The sequence below is a fragment of the Pelophylax lessonae genome (assembly GCF_965119305.1).
Source record: "Pelophylax lessonae genome assembly, chromosome: 2".
Classification (NCBI taxonomy): domain Eukaryota; kingdom Metazoa; phylum Chordata; class Amphibia; order Anura; family Ranidae; genus Pelophylax; species Pelophylax lessonae.
Window position 1 is genome coordinate 664,485,920 of NC_138769.1, and position 21,762 is coordinate 664,507,681.

General features: G+C 41.4%; 1 protein-coding gene across 1 annotated transcript; it reads left to right on the forward strand.

Moving 5' to 3' along the window:
* Positions 1–1,876: 1,876 nt before the first annotated feature.
* Positions 1,877–21,117, forward strand: LOC309546140 (hydroperoxide isomerase ALOXE3-like; the record flags this gene model as incomplete). The annotated part of the gene is made up of 10 exons (XM_082245676.1): positions 1,877–1,929; positions 3,024–3,196; positions 3,513–3,659; positions 7,908–8,111; positions 8,837–8,923; positions 10,213–10,382; positions 10,482–10,603; positions 11,398–11,498; positions 19,636–19,806; positions 20,938–21,117. The coding sequence occupies exons 1-10, from the start codon at positions 1,881–1,883 to the stop codon at positions 21,115–21,117; spliced, it is 1,404 nt and encodes a 467-aa protein (XP_082101802.1). The 5' UTR covers positions 1,877–1,880.
* Positions 21,118–21,762: the final 645 nt, after the last annotated feature.

A 21,762-nucleotide genomic window follows, 5' to 3' on the forward strand; every position in this document is an offset into this window, starting at 1 on the left:
ATGTCTAAAATCGCCAGGCTGAGTGTTCCTCCTTGCCCATCTACAGGTGCTATTTCCTAGTACACGGAGTGCACACTGATATCTGTACAGAGTGCTGCTCGGTGTGTAAATATCCATGTTCTAAATGGGGAATAGCACTTAGTGAGTTATATTCCATACATGTTATACTGAGTGTTATTCCATATATATAACACTAACATCCATACACTTCCGCAGGGAGAATGTCCCTTACATTGGTGGTCAGTGGGAAGAATGCTTCCTACATTGGTGGCCTGTAGAAAGACTTCCCCTTACAATGGTGGTCAGTGAAAATTATATAAAGTATAAAAAATGATTTTGCATACTCTATATATTAAAAGTGTAAAGCACACTGTGTATAAAAAGCATTATGTAGAACGAGCACACATGTAAACAATAATGGCGCCATTTATGTATGGTATTGTCGGGAATGTCAGAATGAAATGAAAGTAATTCTAGGTCCATAATTTTGTAACATGCTGGTCAGAGGTTTGTGTTTCATATTAAACTGTTCAGCTAAGAAGACCTTTGTTGCACCTGTTGTGTTAATTTATGAAAACCTTAGTGGAGTTCCATTCCCCCCCCCCCCCTCCAAAAATAAGTCAGCAGCTACACATACTGTAGCTGCTGACTCTTTAATATTAGGGCACTTACCTGTCCTGGAATCCAGCCGTGTTTCCATCGGCTGTTTGCGTGCTGCCACCACCATTGATGGTAAGGGAACCCGGCAGTGAAGCCTTGGGGCTTCACAGCCGGGTTCCCTACTGGCAAAGTGTGCTGCGCTTTTACTGGACCAGCAGGAGGGGAAGGAGGGGAAGTAAATGCTGACATACCTCACCACAGCAAGGTCTGACTGAAGTGGGGACAGGGTATCTGCCAAAAAACAGGTACCCGCTCCCCCCCCAAAGGTGCCAAATGTGGCACCGGGGGTGGGGGGGGAAATCAGATAAGCATAAGCTTCCACTTTGAGTGAAACTCCGCTTTAATTTTAGAAATGTACCATTGTTGTACTTGTAAGTTTATTTTTTTTTTATTTTTCTTTTCTATAATAAACATAAACCTGGTGTAGAGAAATTATGTGACAAACTCATGTAGTGTGGGCAGTGCAATATGTAGGTGGGGCTTTGTGTGGGTGTGGGCACAGGGAGCTCTATGATCTATTGCCCGGAGGCCCCATGAGTTGTCAGTCCATCCCTGCACACAGGTCATCGGTCATTCTGCTTTCTTCAATAGGCATGTTGTCCGCACAATGACAACTATAGCTGTTCACCCCCTGACCAAAAAGTAAACCTTAAGTGATGGGTAATGCTAGAACATTATGCGCCTCCTAGCCATATGTCTTTAAGGCCAAAAAAACTTTTTATTTTCTTTCCAGTAGGCAATATCCCCTTATGATACTTAAATATTCATACCCAGCTAAAGGGAACGTGCAAGTGTTTAAATGTAGGCTATTATCCAGTGGTAAAGGCTCTAATTGGCCAACTTCTGAAAACCAAAGGAACGGAACAGATTTGCTTGTAACAAGCACTATAGCTGGAATAAGAATGTGTTGCATTGATCTGATAGGTAACAACTGTCCTGACAAGTGCTGTGATCAACAGAAGCAATTACTGACCCATAAACTACACAAGTGAAGTAGCTCATGAGTCCATAATGGCTAAGCCTACCAAGTCATTCTAGGAAGAGGCAGAACGCTGTAACTAAGCAGGGCAGACTTGTATGTATCTGCTTTAGGAGCCAAGAAGATTGGTATTCCACACTATCTATAGAGGAGTCTAATATATGCATGAACATGTTCTGTTCTTAGTGAATTTGAAACGAAGATGAGAGGATTTGCATGCAAGACTGATTCATGGCAGAACATGGAAGACATCAAAAAGGTATCCGGTCTACACAGATCGCAGATCTCAGGTGTGTAAAATTATTTTTCTTGATTTATAGTACTTTATCTATTTGTAACTGTACATTGTAGTTCATAATTTAATCTTTCTAAAACAGAACCTGTAGATTGTAGTTCATGATTGAATTGGTGTTGAACTGTGCTACCGACAAGCAAGGCGTTGTATTTCTTATAAATTCCGAACACTGGGGCTGCTAAAAGTATGGTTACCTAATTAATAATCTCTCCTCGCAGAACTGCTAAATTGAGATGCCCAGGTGGCGCAGCAGCGATGCACTGTCATAAAGTGGTGCTCCAGGCAAAAAATCTGATTTGAAGGATTACCCTAAAATCAAATTTTTGGTTTTTCTTTAGTCTGTTATAACATTACCTATGGTCCCCCTAGTTTTTTGTTTCGATTTCTACCTTTGACATCGCTGTGCAGCTGCTAAACAAATGGCAGTTAACGGAGTGCAAAAGCATTGACACAAGCGCTCTCGTAGTTATTTGTTATGCCTTTGAAACTACTTTAAATTGGGGGGGAAAACCTGCAACCTGGGCTGCCATTACTGTCTTGTTCTTCTAAATGCTAGTTGCTTAGCTGTCGGCTGACACGGTGGCTTCAGTGTCTTGATTGGATAAGGTGTTCTGACATATTAGTATGATTTTAGGCCCATGACTCCCATTTAAGCAAGGCAGTTGGTATTCGCAATAGGTAATCAATGGGAGCCTGCGTAATTTTCCTAAAGTTTTGCCTGGTCAAAAGACCAGCACATCTCAGCAATACATCTACTTTTTCATATGTCTTTTTTTTTTTTTTTTTTTTTTTTTTTTAAAGGTGCAAAATTCTGCCAACACTGGGCCTGCTACACTGAAATCCCAAGCAGCATTAATCAGTCCTGGCTGCTGGGACTACACCCCCCCTCATCTCAGAACCTAAGCCAAGGTTTTAGGTCATTAGTCATAACTTAATAAATGACTTCATATGGAACAGTTTTGAGTGCAGCCTTGCTTGTTAATTTTGTTCTTTAACCAAACTGGTGTAATTGTATAATAATTATAAATAAGCCTTCAGAGGCTCCTATAAACTTGATGATCCACTTTGCTTTTTAATATTGTATTTCAGATCTAGTGCATGAGATGTGGAAGGAGGATTCATTCTTTGGTAGCCAGTTTTTGAATGGCAATAACCCCATTCTGATCAAGAAATGCTTCCGAATCCCAAAACATTTCCCAGTTGATGAACACATGGTGGCTCCCTCAATTGGGGCTTCAACAAACCTAGAGAAAGAACTCGAGGTGGGCATATCTGATGCAGAGATGTAATATGAATTGTTGGTGTTCATTTTCTCCTCATTCCAGCCAAAATGTTTAATTTTGGATGGGAAGTATTCAGCCTTTTTCATGACCCTAATTGAATGGGAAGGGACAAATGGTTTGATTTTTCCATTCCATTGGTAGTAATTCTCCCCAGCACTTTAAACAGATGTGCAGGTAAATCTTCCAAAGAGAAAAGATGGCAAAAACCGGAAAGGCTGTGACACTTGCTATAGCTAAAATGTTAGTTTGAGGCTGCTTAGAAGTTCTAATAGTGAATTAAATTCTCCTCCTGCAGAATGGTCACATTTTCCTGTCAGACTACAAGCTTCTTGAGAAAGTTCCTGCAAATAACTCTATCAATGGAAACCAACAATACCTTGCAGCCCCTATGTGTCTACTGTGGAAAAATCCTAAGGATCAACTTGTCCCAATTGCAATTCAGGCAAGTTCACTTTTTTAAACATTTGAAGCTTAACAAGGTATTTCGCCCTGTATATGCAAGTCTGCAAAAAATGTTGGATCGATCATTAAGGAACATGTGTGTTGGCATAGGTAAATCTGTAATAGTTACCTCAACCTTGTGTGACCACTGAGCAGGTAGCTTAAAGTGGAGTTCCGGCCACAAAATCGACATAATTGATTTTGTGGCCATCCGCTTGCTTTTAGTCACCTGAAAAGGAAATGGATAGTTACGATTTTTATTTTTACTTGCATTATTATCGTAGAAAAATATACTCCCCTTTCTTCCACTTCCTCCCTCTGTGGCTGCGGCCCGCGCCGTCACTTCCGGTTTGCAATGATTCCTGGGAGCTGAACGTCATTGCTCCCAGGAATAAATGCAACGGCACCAGCCCCGCTCATCACTTCCGGTGCGACGCCGCATGCCCAGAAGCTGTGGAGGAATGTGGTGCCACACCAGAAGTGACTAGCGGGGCCAGTGCATCGTGGGACCGAAGAGGTGGCAACGCTGGAGAAGAAATTTTAAAGGTGAGCATTTCTTCTTGCAGGTAAGTGTGACCCGGGACAGTACAGAGGCTATCCATTATGGAATGTACTAGCCCTGACTGTCCCAGGGGTATTTTTATTGAAATTTATTTTTCATGGCCGGAACTCCGCTTTAAATTTCAGTATACTTGTTCCAGGTACCAGGAGCATTAGGTGTAATAGACTGCAGTGTAGTCAACGCTTGACTGGCATTGACAACAAAAATGGGAAACGATGCCTATTTTGTCCTCAAACTAAGACTGCTGCTTTCCATAAACTAGCCCCTGCAATAAAGTGATTTGTAAGCTGAAGGGAGCTTTGGATTTTTTTGCAGTTTGACAGGCACCATCAGGAGTGATCACCTGCACAATGGGGCCTGTGTAGTCCTTGTCCCGATTTGCTCCGTACGGTGATGCAGAAAAGGCAAATTCCAGTGCTAATGGTGGCCATCTTTTTTCATGGCCTACCAATGTTGGCCACCACCTTCCTCCAACTGACTGCAGTAATGGTACATTTATCTATAAAACCAATATATTAATACCCGCGCTGTGATGTATGAATAGGTGAAAATAAAAAATGGATAATCCTGAAGCTGCTGCTCACTAGGTAAAATACCAGAAAAATTCAAATAAGGCAGCGCTAACAGGTAAAAGACAAAAAAACTATGTATCCAGTGCTAAAAATGTGTATAAAAATAAATCCGTGTGACTGTGATCAAAATATTAAAATACTAAAATACATAAAAATAAAGAGCATTCGTGATCAACAAGTACAGAAATCAATACATATTAAAGTGCAGAAATATATATTGCCTCATGTGTCCATTGTGCAACCATATGCAAGGTGCAAATTATATAATAAGGTGCAGTCCAAAAAAAGGGTTTCCTTCAAAGAAACTAGAGTGCTGGAAAGGTGCTCAAATCCATATAAGTGCCCAGGTGCTCTTCATGAAAAAACCCCCTATGGGGATGCACTCACCAAATTAAGGATATAAATGAGCCTTAAGCAGATATGATATCCCTTGGCCGGATGGATTAAATGCAACCTCTTAGAAATGGCTCCCTTAATGGTTCCTCTCCTCTCTCTCCCCAACAGTGTGTTTCAAAAGAAAGGGAAGAAGCCAAACATAGTGAAGCCCGTAGGTATTTATTATAATCAAATTAGAAAATGGTACTCGCAAACATATCATAATAATAAGCATTGGTATAGCAAAACACTGCATGTCACTCCGCTTCCGTGTACACTGCCGACGTGCGTTCCACGGTGGTTACAGGAAATGACGTTGTGATGCTCCGCTGCCCGGAAGTGTGTCGACGCGTTTCGCCCGCCTTAATGGGCGTTATCAGACATCACTTCCGGTGAGGCGGCTTCTATTTATACTCCTCTGGCTTCACAAGCAGCCAATCACAGGAAGAGGGGTGGAATACAATTTGTCTAACTTCCTGTTGCCAGTTCCATACCGATCGTGTCTCCACGAAGGTTAATGGCAACAATTTCCGCAATAATTGTTCAAAAATGGATCAAATTAATAAAAATCTAATATTGCCTAATATATTTAAATCCATAAAATCTAGAAGTTAAATCAGGCCACTATCTCATTTCCTGTTACCAATAAAATATTTCATTATTAAAAATCTTTAAAAATTCCTTTTAATATACTTAATTAAAATAATAAATATATCCATAATCAATAAAAATCAAACCTCCAGTACATAATGTGCTTAATATTGCATAACAATTCATATAAGTAGATAGCTGCAGAGATAAAATTGAAGAATAATAAATAAAAAATCAAACTAAAATAAAAAAAATATAAAAATGAATAAATAAAAATAAAAATGTGCCAGAATATTATTCTACTAAATCTATTAGTTTACCAGATCTGCATTAATACTCAAGGGAAAAAGAAGGGGGAGGGTCACCAATTAGAAAAACAATTTAGATCCAACTCTATATTGAGACCCTGGGGCTGTAGGGTTCCGAGGCGATGAATCCACTGTCTCGTTTTTTGAGATTGCGCCTTTTTAGATTACCTCCCCTCCAATGTGGTTCGACCCTATCTATACCACAAAATGTCAACCCTCTGGGGTCACTATTGTGAACCAATCTGAAATGATTGGATACGCTATGGTGGCGAAATCCCTTTTTAATATTGGTCACATGCTCCCGCAATCTGACTGAGTTCCCTCGTTGTCCTACCCACGTATTGCAGCCCACATGGGCACAATAAGTATGTTACATGGGTTGATGAACATGTAATTTGTCAATGGTAAACTGTTTCCCATAGACAAATGAACTAAAATCAGAGGTTTTCCGTTTCCTATACCTTGAGGTCTTGCATATTGCACATCTCCCACAGCTAAAATAACCAACTTGATCTAAAAAGGTACATGTTTTTACAGGGGGGTTTACCACATTATGCGCTAATTTCAATCTTAAAGTGCTTGGTTTAGTATAAATGAATTTGGGCCTCGGAGGTAAAATGGTTTTTAAAATATCATCCTTTAAAAGCAATGGCCAATGTTTTTTTATTATATGCTCAACTTGTTTGAATTGTCTAGTAAACCCTGTCATAAAAGCCAAACCATAATTGTCAGAATTATTGGAATCTTTTGTTTTATCTTTCAACAGCTCTCTCCTATCCATCTTCCTTATACATTCTTTAGTGCTGAGAAGTTCCTTGGAATTAACCTTTCTCTTCAAATCTTTTTATTAACATATTGGCTTGCTGATCATAATCTTCTTCCCGGTCACAATTCCGCCTCACTCTTAGCAGCTGACTCTTAGGGAAATTTATTTTTCATGGCCGGAACTCCGCTTTAAATTTCAGTATACTTGTTCCAGGTACCAGGAGCATTAGGTGTAATAGACTGCAGTGTAGTCAACGCTTGACTGGCATTGAGAACAAAAATGGGAAGCAATGCCTATTTTGTCCTCAAACTAAGACTGCTGCTTTCCATAAACTAGCCCCTGCAATAAAGTGATTTGTAAGCTGAAGGTAGCTTTGGATTATTTTGTAGTCTTACAGGCACCATCAGGAGTGATCACCTGCACAATGGGGCCTGTGTAGTCCTTGTCCCGATTGCTCCGTACGGTGATGCAGAAAAGGCAAATTCCAGTGCTAATGGTGGCCATCTTTTTTCATGGCCTACCAATGTTAGCCACCACCTTCCTCCAACTGACTGCAGTAATGGTACATTTATTGCTCCCACTATTCTGGCCCCCAGTTAATGTGAACTAGGCCTTTGTTCAGGACCCTTGGTCTATATGGTCATTCGTGCATTGAAACGAAGGAGAGCTGACGAGTAAGTGAACAAGTGACATAAGGATTTTGGCTATAGGGTTGTGAGTGAACCATAGTTATTTACCCAATACAGGCATTAGGTAGGTGTAACCACTTTAATAGCTGATAGTCTGCAATCTTTCTCTAATTTGCCAATAAGGGCATGCCTTGTCTCCTTATGCAGACTTTTCAGAAACTTGTAAAAGCAAGTCTTCCAACGGGCTTTACTTTTTAAAAGTAAAGTACAAAAAAGTTTGTAACCATATATGGTAGACATGTTTTTATATACATCTGGTTAAGGAAAAGCCACTTGTATTGTTTGCTATTCATGACTGTAATGCGTTTCATGAACAGAACACAATTTTATGAAGATGTTGGATCATTATAGAAGTTTTTTTTTTTTCTTTTTTTTTTGTATTCCAGTTATCTCAGACCCCTGGAGATGATGCTCCAATCTTCCTGCCCAGTGACTCAGAATTTGACTGGTTACTGGCCAAGATCTGGGTGCGGAATTCTGATTTCCAAGTACACCAAGTTAATGCTCACATTCTCCGCACCCATTTATTAGCAGAGGTCTTCTCCATTGCAACCATCAGGCAACTTCCAATGGCACATCCAGTGTATAAGGTGAGTGTGGAGTACTAAATCTTTCTTACAAGAGGTTTTGCATTACATGTTTTAGTGGATTGCCAGGAACTTTAAAGGTCATGCTTAATATTTCTCAACTACTGTACATGGCAATGTTCTCTTTACTTTATGACCCAGTAAATTACCCCAATAATTGCTAAATGATACCTCAAATGAGTTCAGAAGGACTAATTTTAAAAGAATGCTACATTTTTTCACTTTGTCACTCATAAATGCAGGCTGCTCTGATGTCCTACAAAGGAATGGGGAGGCAAGGCCGGTTATGAGGTCATGGGACTGGGCTTCTCTCCGCTAACCTTTTCCCATCAGGAAAATATGGGCTTTATCTTGGCTTTGGAAGCCCCATTCTGTGTTTTTTATTTTTTATTTTGCTTCCTTTTCTTTCCCATTGCCAGCCCAGCAATACAACACATGTTAATGCATTGCTCAGATATGAAAGGGACCTTGAGGCTTACATAATTTAAGGTTTCACAGTTTCTCCATCTGCCTTAAACTACAAGATGTTTACACAAAATGGTCCATCATTGCTCTAATTCTTATAAAAGATTCTCTAGAAAGTTTTGCTCTGTCTAAACTGTAAAAAGAATGTGAGGTTAGATCTGACTGGAGCCTCATGTGATTATTTTTTTTTTTTCTCAGGTTTTACATTGCATAATATATAATATAATTTTTTATTTATTTTTTTTTAATTTTGTTTTCCTTAGCTGCTTATGCCACATCTTCGCTTCACACTGGAAATAAACACACTTCTCCGGAAACAGATTATTGGACCCAAAGGCTTTTTTGATCAAGTAAGAAGGTCTTGTGTTGACCACAAAATGTTGTGGTAGTGTATTTTTGCTTGAGTCTATTGTAGTGCCCACACAATGTGCCAGATTAATCCCTCGATGTATGAATGGTCAGCTAAATGAACAATGTAAACCCTCCAAAAAATTGAGTAGCTAAACAACCCTTGTTGCTGCTCTAACTTTTAAACCGGTTTGCTTTTATGCCATGTACGGTATTTAGGTTTTGGATTTGTGTTCCTCTTCAAAGGGTCCCAAATGGAAGGGGCAAGGTTCTAGTCAAGTGTCTAGTATGCTGATGGGCTGAACACCCCCCTGTTTGGTTAGCACCAGAACATCTCGAACAGAGAAAGTTCTAGCAAACGCTATTAAAGTCCTCATTTTAAATGTTTATACAAGTTATCGCCCTGTATGGGGACCCAGGTATTGCCCTGGGGGACAGGTAGCCATTTTTAAATTGTTTTTACAGGAGCAGTGATTTTAATGCTTAAAATGAAACCAATTTAAAAATTCCTTAAATATTGTGCCTGGTCTGTCCCCTTAATGTGCCTGTAAAGTAGCGCGTTTGTACGATGTATGGATCTTGCTGCAGCAATACTGACACTTCTAAAGGAAAATGTAATTTTAAACTTGCTCTCGACTTTAATGTGTTGTCGGCTCCCGGCAATACAGATGGGTCTGGTATGGATTTTAAGGGAAACTCCACGGCAAAATTAAAAAAAATAAAACCCTGGCGTGGTTCTAACTCTGATTTTATCTGGATGAATACACAATTCTAGGTCAAACTTGAGATAAGCAGTGCACAGGGGATCAGGACACCTGGGATCAGAGCACCTTACATGGTATTGCAGCGCATGGGATTAGGGTACCGTACATGAGCCCAGGGCGAATGGCAGGGCATCTCTTTTCATTTGCAGAGCTAGCAGGGAAGTGGCTGTGATGAGAACTCTTCTGCCGTGCCCCTCCCAGCCAGCCCCTTCTCCAATTCTTCCTTCCTGTCCATCCCAGGTGATGTCACATAAAAGCACCCAGGGGGCGGTGGGAAGCAGCAAAGCTACACAAGCAGGGCTACTTGCTTGGGTAAATCACATGCCCTCTGCCAACTCTTACAGCTACACATCAGCTGCCTGTGACTAACGGGTAGATCACAGCAGAACCCTGACTGAGAAACACTGATCTTAATATGTAGTGAATAGTTTATGTCCACCTAATGGTGGCTATCTGTCTTCTTTATCCACAACATGGCACTGCTGTGCTGGGAGACTACTTTTACGCCTCTATCTGTTTCTATCTAGGCTATGGCAGTGGGAAATGGAGGGATCCCAGTACTGATGAAGAAAGCCATGGATGGGGTGACCTATAGTAGCCTTTGTCTCCCTGATGACATTGAAAGCAGAGGAATGGAGTCAATTCCTAATTACTTGTACAGGGATGATGGCATGAAGATCTGGTCAGCTCTGGAGAGGTAGAGGTCACTTCTATTAAAGCTAAAAATGTTGGGGGGGGGAGGGGGAAATTCCTAAAAGCATCCTTGAATCATTCAATCTGTTTCTGTCCTTTCTAGCTTTGTGTCAAACATTGTAAATTACTTCTATAGCAGTGATGAAATGGTCGGCCAAGACCCTGAACTTCAGGCCTGGGTAGCTGAGATCTTCAAGGAAGGATTCCTGGAACATAAGACTTCGGGTATGTTCCCTGCCCTAATTATTATTATTATTATTATTATACAGGATTTATATAGCGCCAACAGTTTGCACAGTGCTTTACAATGTGAGGGAAGACAATACAGTTACAATACAGTTCAAAACAGGAGGAACTAGATGGCCCTGCTCGTTGGAGCTTACAATCTAGAAGATTAGGAGTCAACGTTTTGTTTGCAGGCTAAAACGCAATGCAGAGAAATGCACTTCAGGCGTGTGTGTTTATTATTTATTTATTTTTTTCCACTGGCCTAAAGTATGCAAGGGGGTTGAATGTCCTGCATGGCCAAACTGAGGGCAGTGCCAGAATGATAGCTTGCCCTTTTAGTCTAAAGTACTTGTTAGGGAAAGGCGATATAAAATGGTAAACCTTAACTGAAGGTGCCATCAAAAAAAGCACGTTGCTTACACGTTATCTGTAAAGCCATTCTGACCTATAGGCGTAAGACTGTATCTGACATCTCATGGCTATAACTTACAGCATAGTGGCATAATTGGCACAGGTCGTACACTGATGGACCTCCTTGGTGTACATCCCACCAGGGACATCATCTGTATGGGGTCTCTGACTAGAGCAGGGACTGACCAGAATGGTGAAAAAAAAACTTTTAAAACCTGTATACTATTTACAGTTCTGCCACTTTCCAAACATGTAAAGTCTGTGTTGTGGGCGGAATGCTGATCACTCCAATTTGTGCATGCGGTTATCTGAAAATGCAAAGTTTTTATGGGGCTTTGGGTACATTGGAAATGCTGTACTAAGATTGTCTCCTGTGACAGAAATCCCATCTTCCTTGGAGTCCATGGGCTCTCTGATCAAGTTCTTGACTATGGTGATTTTTACATGTTCTGCTCAACATGCAGCTGTCAACAGTGGTCAGGTGAGTGGCAAAGTAATTTAATGGCCCAGATTAGCACTACATAAGTCTTCTCTGTTAAGTCACTGGAGGGAAATTGAATAAAATGAACATACAAAATCTGGTGCAGCTCTGCATAAAAACCAGTCAAGTTTCCCTTTTTTAAAAAAAAAAAAAAAAAAAAAAAAAAAAAGCTAGAAGCTGATGTGCTACCATGCACAGCTGCACCAGATTCTGAGTGTGCTAGTATTAGTAAATCCCACCATGTGTTTTTTTTTTCTCCGAATTACCACTGCAACTTTTACACATCTTGCATGTATTCCTTAACCGGTTGCCGACCGCCGCACGACTATATACTGCGGCGGTCAGCCCCGGCCAGGCAGAGTGACGTATCGGTACGTCACTCGCCTGTCACTGACTTGCGAGCCTATCGCGGGCGGGCGCGCGCCCGCCGCGGCTCGTTCACAGACAAGTCAGTGCGTGTGACCGGCGGACTCGATGTCCGCCAGTCACACTGCGATCGCTCCTGTGAAGGGAGAAAGACAGAGCGGCTTGTGTAAACAAGCTGCCTGTCAGTTCTCCCTGTGTAAAAGTGAAGATCTGATCGTTCTACTATGTAGAACGGTTGATCTTTGCTTTTACACCAATAGGAATGTCCCTACACAGTTAGAATCACGCCCCTAGGACACACTTAACCCCTCCCTGTCCAATAAAGTTAACCCCTTCCCTGCCAGTGTCATTTTTGCAGTAACAGTGCATATGTATAGCACTGATTACTGCAGTAATGTCACTGGTACCCCCAAAAGTGTCAAAAATGTCAGTCAAGGGTCCGATCTGTCCGCCGCAATGTCGCAGTACCGAAAAAAAAACGCAGATCGCCGCCATTATGCGTTAAAAAAAAAACACCAAAAATGACAATCTTTCCCTTTGTTAGTAAACGCGATAACTTTTGCGCAAACCAATCAAAATACGCTTTTTGTGATTTTTTTTTTTTTTTTTGTTTTTTTTTTTTTTTACCAAACATAGGTAGCATAAAACAAATTGGCCGAAAAATGTTAAATTTTGATTTTTACTTTTTTTTTGGGGAATTTCATATAAAAAAAATTTGAAAAATATTGTTATTTTTGCAAAATTTACGCTCTTTTTTTTGTTTATAGCGCGTGATCAAAAATTTGCACAGGTGATCAAATACCACCAAAAGAAAGCTCTGTTTGTGGGAAAAAAAGGACGTCAAATTCGTTTAGGTACAGCGTCGCACGACCGCGCAATTGTCAGTTAAAGTCACGCAGTAAAAAATCGCAAAAAAAACCCTGGTCCTTTAGCAGCCAAATCCTCCGGGGCTTAAGTGGTTAAGCCCCGTACACACGCACAGATTGTTGGCCGTAAATTGTTGGCCAACGTCCGATCTGCTGATTGTTGGCTTGTTAGTATGATGCTTCCATCAACCAACTGCGAATTTTCGGCCGAAAAAAATCTGGTGTGCATGCTATAAAATTTTTGTTGGCCAACAAAGAACGGCCGATTGTTCCTCAGTCAGTACAGATTTCGGCAGACAAAAATCAGATGAGCAAGACTGGGCATGCTCAGAGAAGAAAAAACAGTCCACCAGAACATGACATCACTTCTGAAGTTGGTTTTTGTTGGCCAACAAAAGTCCAGTGCAAGTCTAGAGCACATTTCAACCAACAAACACTGGACAAAAGTTGGCCGATCAGTTGGCCAACAATCTGTGCATGTGTACGGGGCTTTAAACTTGTGTGCCCTCTTCAGATTTTGCCCTTTTGCAGTCATTGGAAAGCAGTCCTGCAGGTGTATGGAAGAAACCACTAAACTTTATTGCAAACCCTAGTTTATGTACATTCGGGGTACAGTAGGGGGGGGGGGGGCATTTATGCAGGACACTTCCATTTGGAAGACAACCTTACACCAGGTGCGTAGTCCATCACTGGAAAACGGATGATACATCATGTTGTCAGGTGCATATACGCTTGACCTACAAGAATGTAAAACCAATTGGGGAATTTCCTCATCACTGGATTTCTAGGCATCTAGTGATCCTACTTTATTAGAAGCCTCCAAAAACCACTGCATTCCATGGAGGACTTTTATCCAATAGAAAAAATTTGTTAACTTTACCAGTCCTACTCTCATTAAGTTTTTTATATGTCTACTTGCTTTTGACTATAGTACCCCTTTAACATATACTGTGTATTCGGAGGGGAGGGAAAACTAGAAAAATGTGTCCCCCCCCCCCGATTAAACAAGTAGGGTAATGAAACTAGTTCATTATTATTCCTACGGCAGAGTAACTATAAACTGACCAGGTGGTAGTATACCCTGGTGCATATAAAAAAATGGGAGCATTAGGCCTCTCCTTTATGTTGTAAAGTGGGGACAATATCTTATGAATGGTATATGGTGGCACTGCTCTGATTTTCTGCTTAATGGATGCATTCTTGAACTGGTGGACAAGAACATGTCTCTCCTTTCCATTTGGGTGGGTCCTGCTTCATAAAACCCAACTTCAGTTCCAAAAACAAATACTACTGTTCTTTTTTTTTTTTTTTTTTTTCCCTGGCCAAAAACGGCTGTAATTTAAACAAATCCACCTACAGTAATCAAATGGTTACTGAGGATGTCCAAAATCTGTCTGATGGAGGAAATTTAGAATTGTCAGTCTGACTTTTCGACCTCTTAAAAGGTTATCCAACTTTCCAGTCGGCGTAAAACATCAAACCTATGGCTGGATGGCCAATATATGAAGGGTATAAAGGGATTGGTAACGGTGCTAACCTAATAAACAAGCAAAAAATTGGGGGCGCAAACCCTGAACATGTATATCTAAAGCCGGTGCAGCTATGGACCAAGCAACATGTATATTAAAAAAGAATAGCGCAACCATGCAAAAGAAATGACTATTAAATATGGAGACAATCCATAAATAAAAATGGGGGTTTAGTCCCACCATATGGCCATATCGTGCTCAAGCCCACCACTGCGTCAAAGTACCCCATTATCAGTGGGTCCTACACTATCCATAGATCCAGCCTCTCCAACCCTTGGAGACAACACTCCTTGCTGGGATGGATGTGCTAATGCACTACAAAGGACTCCTCCTGTATCTACTTGATGGTGGACTCTGATAGAGTACAGGTGTGTGTGGGGGGTGGGATGCTCAACCACAGAAGTCTGGACCCACCGATAATGGGGTACTTTGACGCAGTGGTGGGCTTGAGCACGATATGACCATATGGTGGAACTAAATCCCCATTTTTATTTATGGATGGTCTCCATATTTGATAGTCATTTCTTTTGCATGGTTGCGCTATTCTTTTTTAATAAACGGTGCTAACCTGTTTAAAAAAAAAATGTATTGCACTGGATCCCGTGTGTATTTTGGTGATGAATACAATTTATAAACCAAGTAAAAATAAATTCCAAGTGATCATAAGGTGCAAGTGCCAAATGACAGGATCTATTTTTGGGCTGAGAATGTATGTGCCCAGAAAGTGCTTAGGTGCTAGAAATGTGAAACATTAGTGCTGATTTATTTATTCAAAAGGTGCAATAGTGCGGGTATTTACAAAATATTAAAATATGTGTTGTCCGTAAACATAAAATTAGGACTTTTATCCCTACTGTGCAAAAAGCGATGCTACTAGTGAAAAAATGAAAAGTGGTGGAATCACTGAGGCCATTGCCGAGAAGTGCTATGCCTAAGAAAAGCACTAGGTGTCCCACTCACCCTTTTTCACTCCTGAGCACAGGGTATTGAATACAGGCTGTAATAGTCTCCACAAACACAGCAGGTAAAAACTCAGGGTGCAATCTTTTTGGTGTGCAAACCTCAGGGGGATCTTCTGGGTGCTCAAGACAAAGAGAGCCCCATGGTGTAGTATATACAATTTGAATGAAAAGCAAGTGTAGCAAAACTCAACATTTCAGGCTGATCAATTTCAGTAAGCAATGCAGACGCAGGGCGCTGAGATGCTTCCGCGTTCCACGGCTACCAACTGCAAAAACCGGAAGTGAGGTTGACGTACAAACTCCACCGGAGGGTCCCCCTGAGGTTTGCACACCAAAAAGATTGCACCCTGAGTTTTTACCTGCTGTTTGTGGAGACTATTACAGCCTGTATTCAATACCCTGTGCTCAGGAGTGAAAAAGGGTGAGTGGGACACCTAGTGCTTTTCTTAGGCATAGCACTTCTCGGCAATGGCCTCAGTGATTCCACCACTTTTCATTTTTTCACTAGTAGCATCGCTTTTTGCACAGTAGGGATAAAAGTCCTAATTTTATGTTTACGGACAACACTTTATTTTAATATTTTGTAAATACCCACACTATTGCACCTTTGGAATAAATAAATCAGCACTTTATATTTGATGTTTTAACATTTTATTTCTAGCACCTAAGCACTTTCTGGGCACATATACATTCTTAGCCCAAATATAGATCATGTCATTTGGCACTTGCTCTTTATGATCACTTGGAATTTATTCTCACTTGGTTTATAATTGTATTTATCACCACTACACACACGGGAACCAGTGCAATACGCTTTATTTAAACAGGTTAGCGCAGTTGCCAGTGCTGTATCTTGGCCTAGGCCAACAAGGCCTAGGGCGGCACTTTGCAGGGGGGCAGCAAAAAAGCTGCACCCCGCACAAAAAAATAAATAAATAAATAAAGCACTCACTCTGCTACCTGCCAGTATGATAATACCGGCGGGTGAGGACATTCGGACAGACCGTAGGCTGCCAACCACACTTCATACAACTGGCCCGACAGCCCCCAATGCTAATAAGTGTGGCACTGCAGCCTAATACTCTGCCTACCCTCCTCTGCCCCCAGGTATGGCAGGAATCATGTCAATAATATAATTTCATTTCTTTAAACATCCTTGTCCTTGAGCGAGCATATTGAATTGCATCATATACAAATAAGACTTTTAATTGTATATGATGTATTAATATTTTGGACCTGCTTACCTTTATATGTCCTATCGCAATATGTCACTGGGTTAGTAAGATTACTCCTATCTTATGAGATATTTGGACTTGTGTTTGCTCTCACTGATTATTTCACTTATTTGTATAAGGATTATGGACTTCCCTGCCATTGTATTTCACATTGGCACCTATGCACTTCCCTTTCCCCACCTTTTTGTTTGTGTGTGGTTTTCTTTGTGGTGCGTCACTTCACTTTCACCTTTTTCTTCCTGCACGACGAGTAGGGTGTGGGTCCTTGGGCCCAGCCTTGAAAGTCTTGGGAGGGGGCGGATATGGCCTTCTGGCTTAGTTCTCCTCTCATGGGGTCTCCCTTCGGGGGAGCCCCACCTAGTACTTGGGGAGGGCTGTTTCGGCAGTCCCCCTGGAGAACGGGGGTTTGCCTGGTTTGGGCCACAGTTTTTGTGTTCTTCACGTTTGCGTGTGTGCACTTTTTATGCACCGGGTGATAGTCTTGAGTGTGTTCACACACCACGGGCTTAAAAAAATGGACTTCCTAATCATTATACAAATAAGTGAAATATTCCTATAATTACAATCGGTGACAGCAAACACAAGTCCAAATATCTTAGGCTGCACTGATAGGCTGCACTGGTGACCACTGGGGGGTGGGGCTGTACTGATGAGGCTAGACTGATATGCTGCACTGATGAGGTTGCGCTTATGGGCAGTTTATAAGCCAGCACTGGTAAGGCTGCACTGATAAGGCTGAATTTATGGGAACTGATGAGGCTACGCTGATGGGCACTGATACACTGTGGTTGTGGTCTGTGGTTTACAGATGACAGAACTGGTCAGAAACAGGAAGGGGTGTGGCCTTTTACAGGAAGTGGTGGGTCATATTTAAATTAGGGGGTGCACAAGTTTAGTCAGGCCTAGGGCAGCACAAAACCTAAATAAACCACTGGCCGTTGCCAATCCCTTCATACCCTTCATATAATTAAACCCTAATCTTAGAGGTTGGTTGGTGGCAGCTCCATACCTGTACACAATTGTTTTTACACACTCCATAGCGCTGGTCGAATCCATTTGGATGGCCAATATATCATCTGTGGTACGAAGTGATTTACTCCATTCAGACTGCTAATTCTAAGACTAGATTTTTGAACATCCTCATTGCAGTAGAGGAATGGGTTGCATGTTGTCCCATTTACTTTTCTCTCTCTCCCCCCCCCCCCACAATTTATTTTCTATGATGGGAATATTTCAATTTCTTCGAATTTCTGTATTGTACTGTACTTTATGACTTCTGGATTAATGTGGGAATATTTCCATTTCTTTGCATATTAATCCACAAATCATAAACTACAGTATAATACAGAAATTCAATGTGCCTTTTTGGTGTCTGATCAAGATATGTGCTGCTTTTTTCCTGTATATGCTTGTTTTTAAAAGCAAGCCCCTTCTCCAATTCTTCCTTCTGTCCATCCCAGGTGATGTCATAAAAGCACCCAGGAGGGCGTGGTGGGGAGCAGCAAAGCTACACAAGCAGGGCTACTTGCTTGTCTAGCTGTGAGTTGGCAGAGGGCATGTAATGTAAAAAAACAGTAGTATTTGTTTTTGGAACTGAAGTTGGGTTTTATGAAGCAGGACCCACCCAAATGGAAAGGAGAGACATGTTCTTGTCCACCAGTTCAAGAATGCTTCCATTAAGCAGAAAATCAGAGCAGTGCCACCATATACTATTCATAAGATACTGTCCCCACTTTACATCAACTTAAAGGAGAGGCCTAATGCTCCCGTTTTTAAAAGCAAAAATGATCATCAAAACCTGCCACCGTTGCTGACATGACCAACCTCACGTTTCAACAGGCAGTGCACCACAGCACTTTTGGTATTGGGCCTTTTTGTGTCTGCTTCTGTGCCTGATTGTCACTTGTAGTTTAGGAACAAGGAGTGGGTAAGCATGCATTGTAGATCTGTTGACCTAGCTAATTGAAGCAAACAGAGAACCCACTGTGTTACATGCTGCCCTACCCACAATGACAAAAATGAGGGGGATGGTGGAGTAGTAAGGTGAGGCTTTAGAAGGTACTGAATGGAGTAACTGACATGGCCACTATTGCATTGAATTTAAAGCTGCTGCTTTGGTAACTGATCAATTCTGGCTGTGATCTTCATTCTAACATCTATTGTCTATTTGGACCAAGTGGCAGTAAAATGAATTTTGTGGTAAATGGGGAGGAGTAAAGAGCCCAGAGGCTCTCTGCCTGCAGAATCCTCAGCAGCAATTCTGGCTGTCTTTTCTATAGACAATCCAGCTTATGTAAAAACCTGAATAGCCAGTCATAAATCAGGCTTGCATGTGGAAGCTTTTTGTTCGGATTTGGCTTCATTTACAGTATGAGACATTCCCTTAAGTCTAATAATGGTTCCCTTATCACAAGGGTGTATCATGAAATGAGTGGGCCCTAGGCATTTGTGGAAAAAAAATGCAATGAGTGTAGCATGTAGCGGCAAAATGTGGGAGTGGCTTAAACCCATTAAATATTGGGTGTGGCTTACAGGGGGTGTGGTAAGTCTGAGATGACTTGCACAGTGTGGAGTGTACGGCAAACAGTAGTGTGTGGCTGTTGGTAATAAGAATGACTTGTGCTATACTATTGAATAAGTAGGTGCCACAATACATTGAATTTTAAGGTGCGCGGCCAATGCACATGGTGGTGGAGCACTCGGATTGAACACTGGATTGCACAAAATTTTTAATCGCTTGCTTTGGAATATTACAGCACCTTAAGCACTTTTTTTTATCATTGGTGTGGTTCACACAGCACTGGATTTTGGAGACCCTGCCCATTGGGACTATTATGAACTGATGATCATTGTGTTTTTTTTATTTATTTTTTTTTATTGCAAGTTTCATTTATGATTTACTGTTGGCGGTAGCCTCAGCTGCACAGCAGCTCCTAACAGCAGGGTAGCAGGAATTTGAGGAGCACTGCCTTGGTTTATATACAGCTATGGCATGCCTGCTAGCATTCCTACATTGGTTTTTTAAAACACCATAATTAACAATTTTTAAAATAACATTCATTTAAAGCATAGCCTCAACCTATACATACTTTGTGTAATACATTATGGACTTTTTTTTTATATGGTTTTCACAATCTTTCGGTCTTGCACTTTCTGGGTTGGATATGTCTCCTGTGCAGTTCGACTTCTATTCTTGGATGCCCAATGGACCCACCTCCATGAAGAGTCCACCACCCACCGCTAAAGGAGTCAGTACAATGCAGGAGCTTCTAAAAGCATTGCCAGATGCTAATACTACAGCTACTGGCATGGCTGCAGTGTGGCTCCTGAGCAAGGAGCCCCTGGATAGGGTGAGTGCCAAGAACTGGCGGGAGCATTGTACGTATGTGCTGCATATGAAATGTTTAAAGTGAGAGAGCCTTCTGTGCATGCAATTTCTGCAAATTGTTAGTAATTTTTTGTTCTAATTAAGTTAGAGTATAGCTAGTAGTCGCATTCAATTGCACTTGCCATGTAATGTTGCAGTTTTGCTGTTTATCCAAGTTGCTTCATCAGTTCAGCATTATAGGGAAACGTTCATTTTGGATAGAGCAAGGGAGGGGTATAATTTGTCTGTTCCATTGTGGAGATTTCCCTTCATTTCCTGTCACACAGCCAAATGGGAAGTAAGGGGAAATCCCCGCAAATAAGGGAGTTCATTGGGGACCCCTAGGTCACAAGAACTAGTGTCCCCATTGGAAGATTTCCCTTCTATTTTCTGGGTGGCAATCCAAAATTTGGCATTTTCCTTACTTTCAGTGAATTTCCTTAACCTCCTCCTGACCACCCCACATATATATTTCCTGTGGGGCGGCGGCTCCTATGCGCAGAATCGCGTCATGGTACGCGATTCTGCACTTCCTGGTCTGGGGTGCACATGTGTGCTGCCAGCAACCCACTCCTGCTGTGATTGGACACAGCGGAAGCCAATCACTAGAAGTCACTAATAAAAAAAATTCCATAAATGTATACAGTTTTGTAGACTCTAGGTTTTGCACAAACCAATCAATATACTTATAGGGATTTTTTTTTCCCCAAAATTATGTAGCGGCATACAGAGTTGCCTGAATTTTTTTTTTTTGGGATAGGTTTTATAGCTGAAAGTAAAAATATTGAGGTTTTTGTTTTTCAAAATTGCACGGCCGCACAATTAGAGGAACGCAGCACTAGATCACAAAAAATGGCCTGGTCATGAAGGGAGGCAAACCTTCTGGAGCTGAAGTGGTTAAAGGAGGCACAGACCACAAACACTGACAAGTGTTCTAATCGCTCTCCACTCTATTCAAACCTTTCAAAAAAAAAAAAACGAACTGTCGGATGCTACTGATGTAAAACTTTACCAAAGAACAAGTACAGTTGAATGTGACTGAAGTACTAGCAATATGGTGCTTTAATACTGTTCTGTGTATGTATTGTATTGCTAACCTCAAATTTCTCAACAGAAGTGCCTAGGAAACTACCCTAATGTACGTTTTACAGAGAAGACCCCACAGCATTTAATTAAGGAATTCCAGGATAAAATGGCTAAAATCTCTAAATCCATCCAAGATAGGAACAAAGCCATGCGTCTACCCTATCTCTACCTGGACCCAACTTGTATAGAAAACAGTGTCTCAGTCTAACACAGCTGGACCTGCTGGATGACGGTCTCTTCTCAATCCATCCTTAGTGGTTGCCACTACAGCTGAATGTTTTACAGGATTATGAGACCTTGTCTCGGGAAGATTACCCTGTATGAGCAATAAAAGATTTCTCAGTGCATGTCTTGTCTGGAGTGATTTTGTCCTTCTACATTTTCCTACAGTAGGCCAATTATGAGGAGTAATTGTAGGATTCATGCAACTATCGGGAACTATCTTAAAATGGTTCTAAAAGGCCGATTTTTTTTTTTTGTTTTTTTTTTTTTTTTTTTTTTTTGTTTTACCTCAATACATTCTCTGCATTAAGGTAATCTTACGCAAGCAGATCACCCCCCAGTCCCCCCCTTATACTTAAGCCTGATCTTAATCCAGTGATGTGCACGAGAGCATCTCTCGACTCTCTCCTTTTTGGCACAAACACAGCAGTGGGAGCCATTGGTAAACAGCCAGTTAAGAAGGGGCAAGGTATGGACACACAGTAGGGCTCCAGAGTGAGCATGTTCAAGTGGCCCATAGCAAGATGCTTGATATGGGGGCATTCAGTGCAAAGGAGGAGCTGGGAGCGCTGGTGGGGGATCATAGAGGCGAATCAGGGCTGCTCTGTGCAAAACCACTGCATAGAGTAGG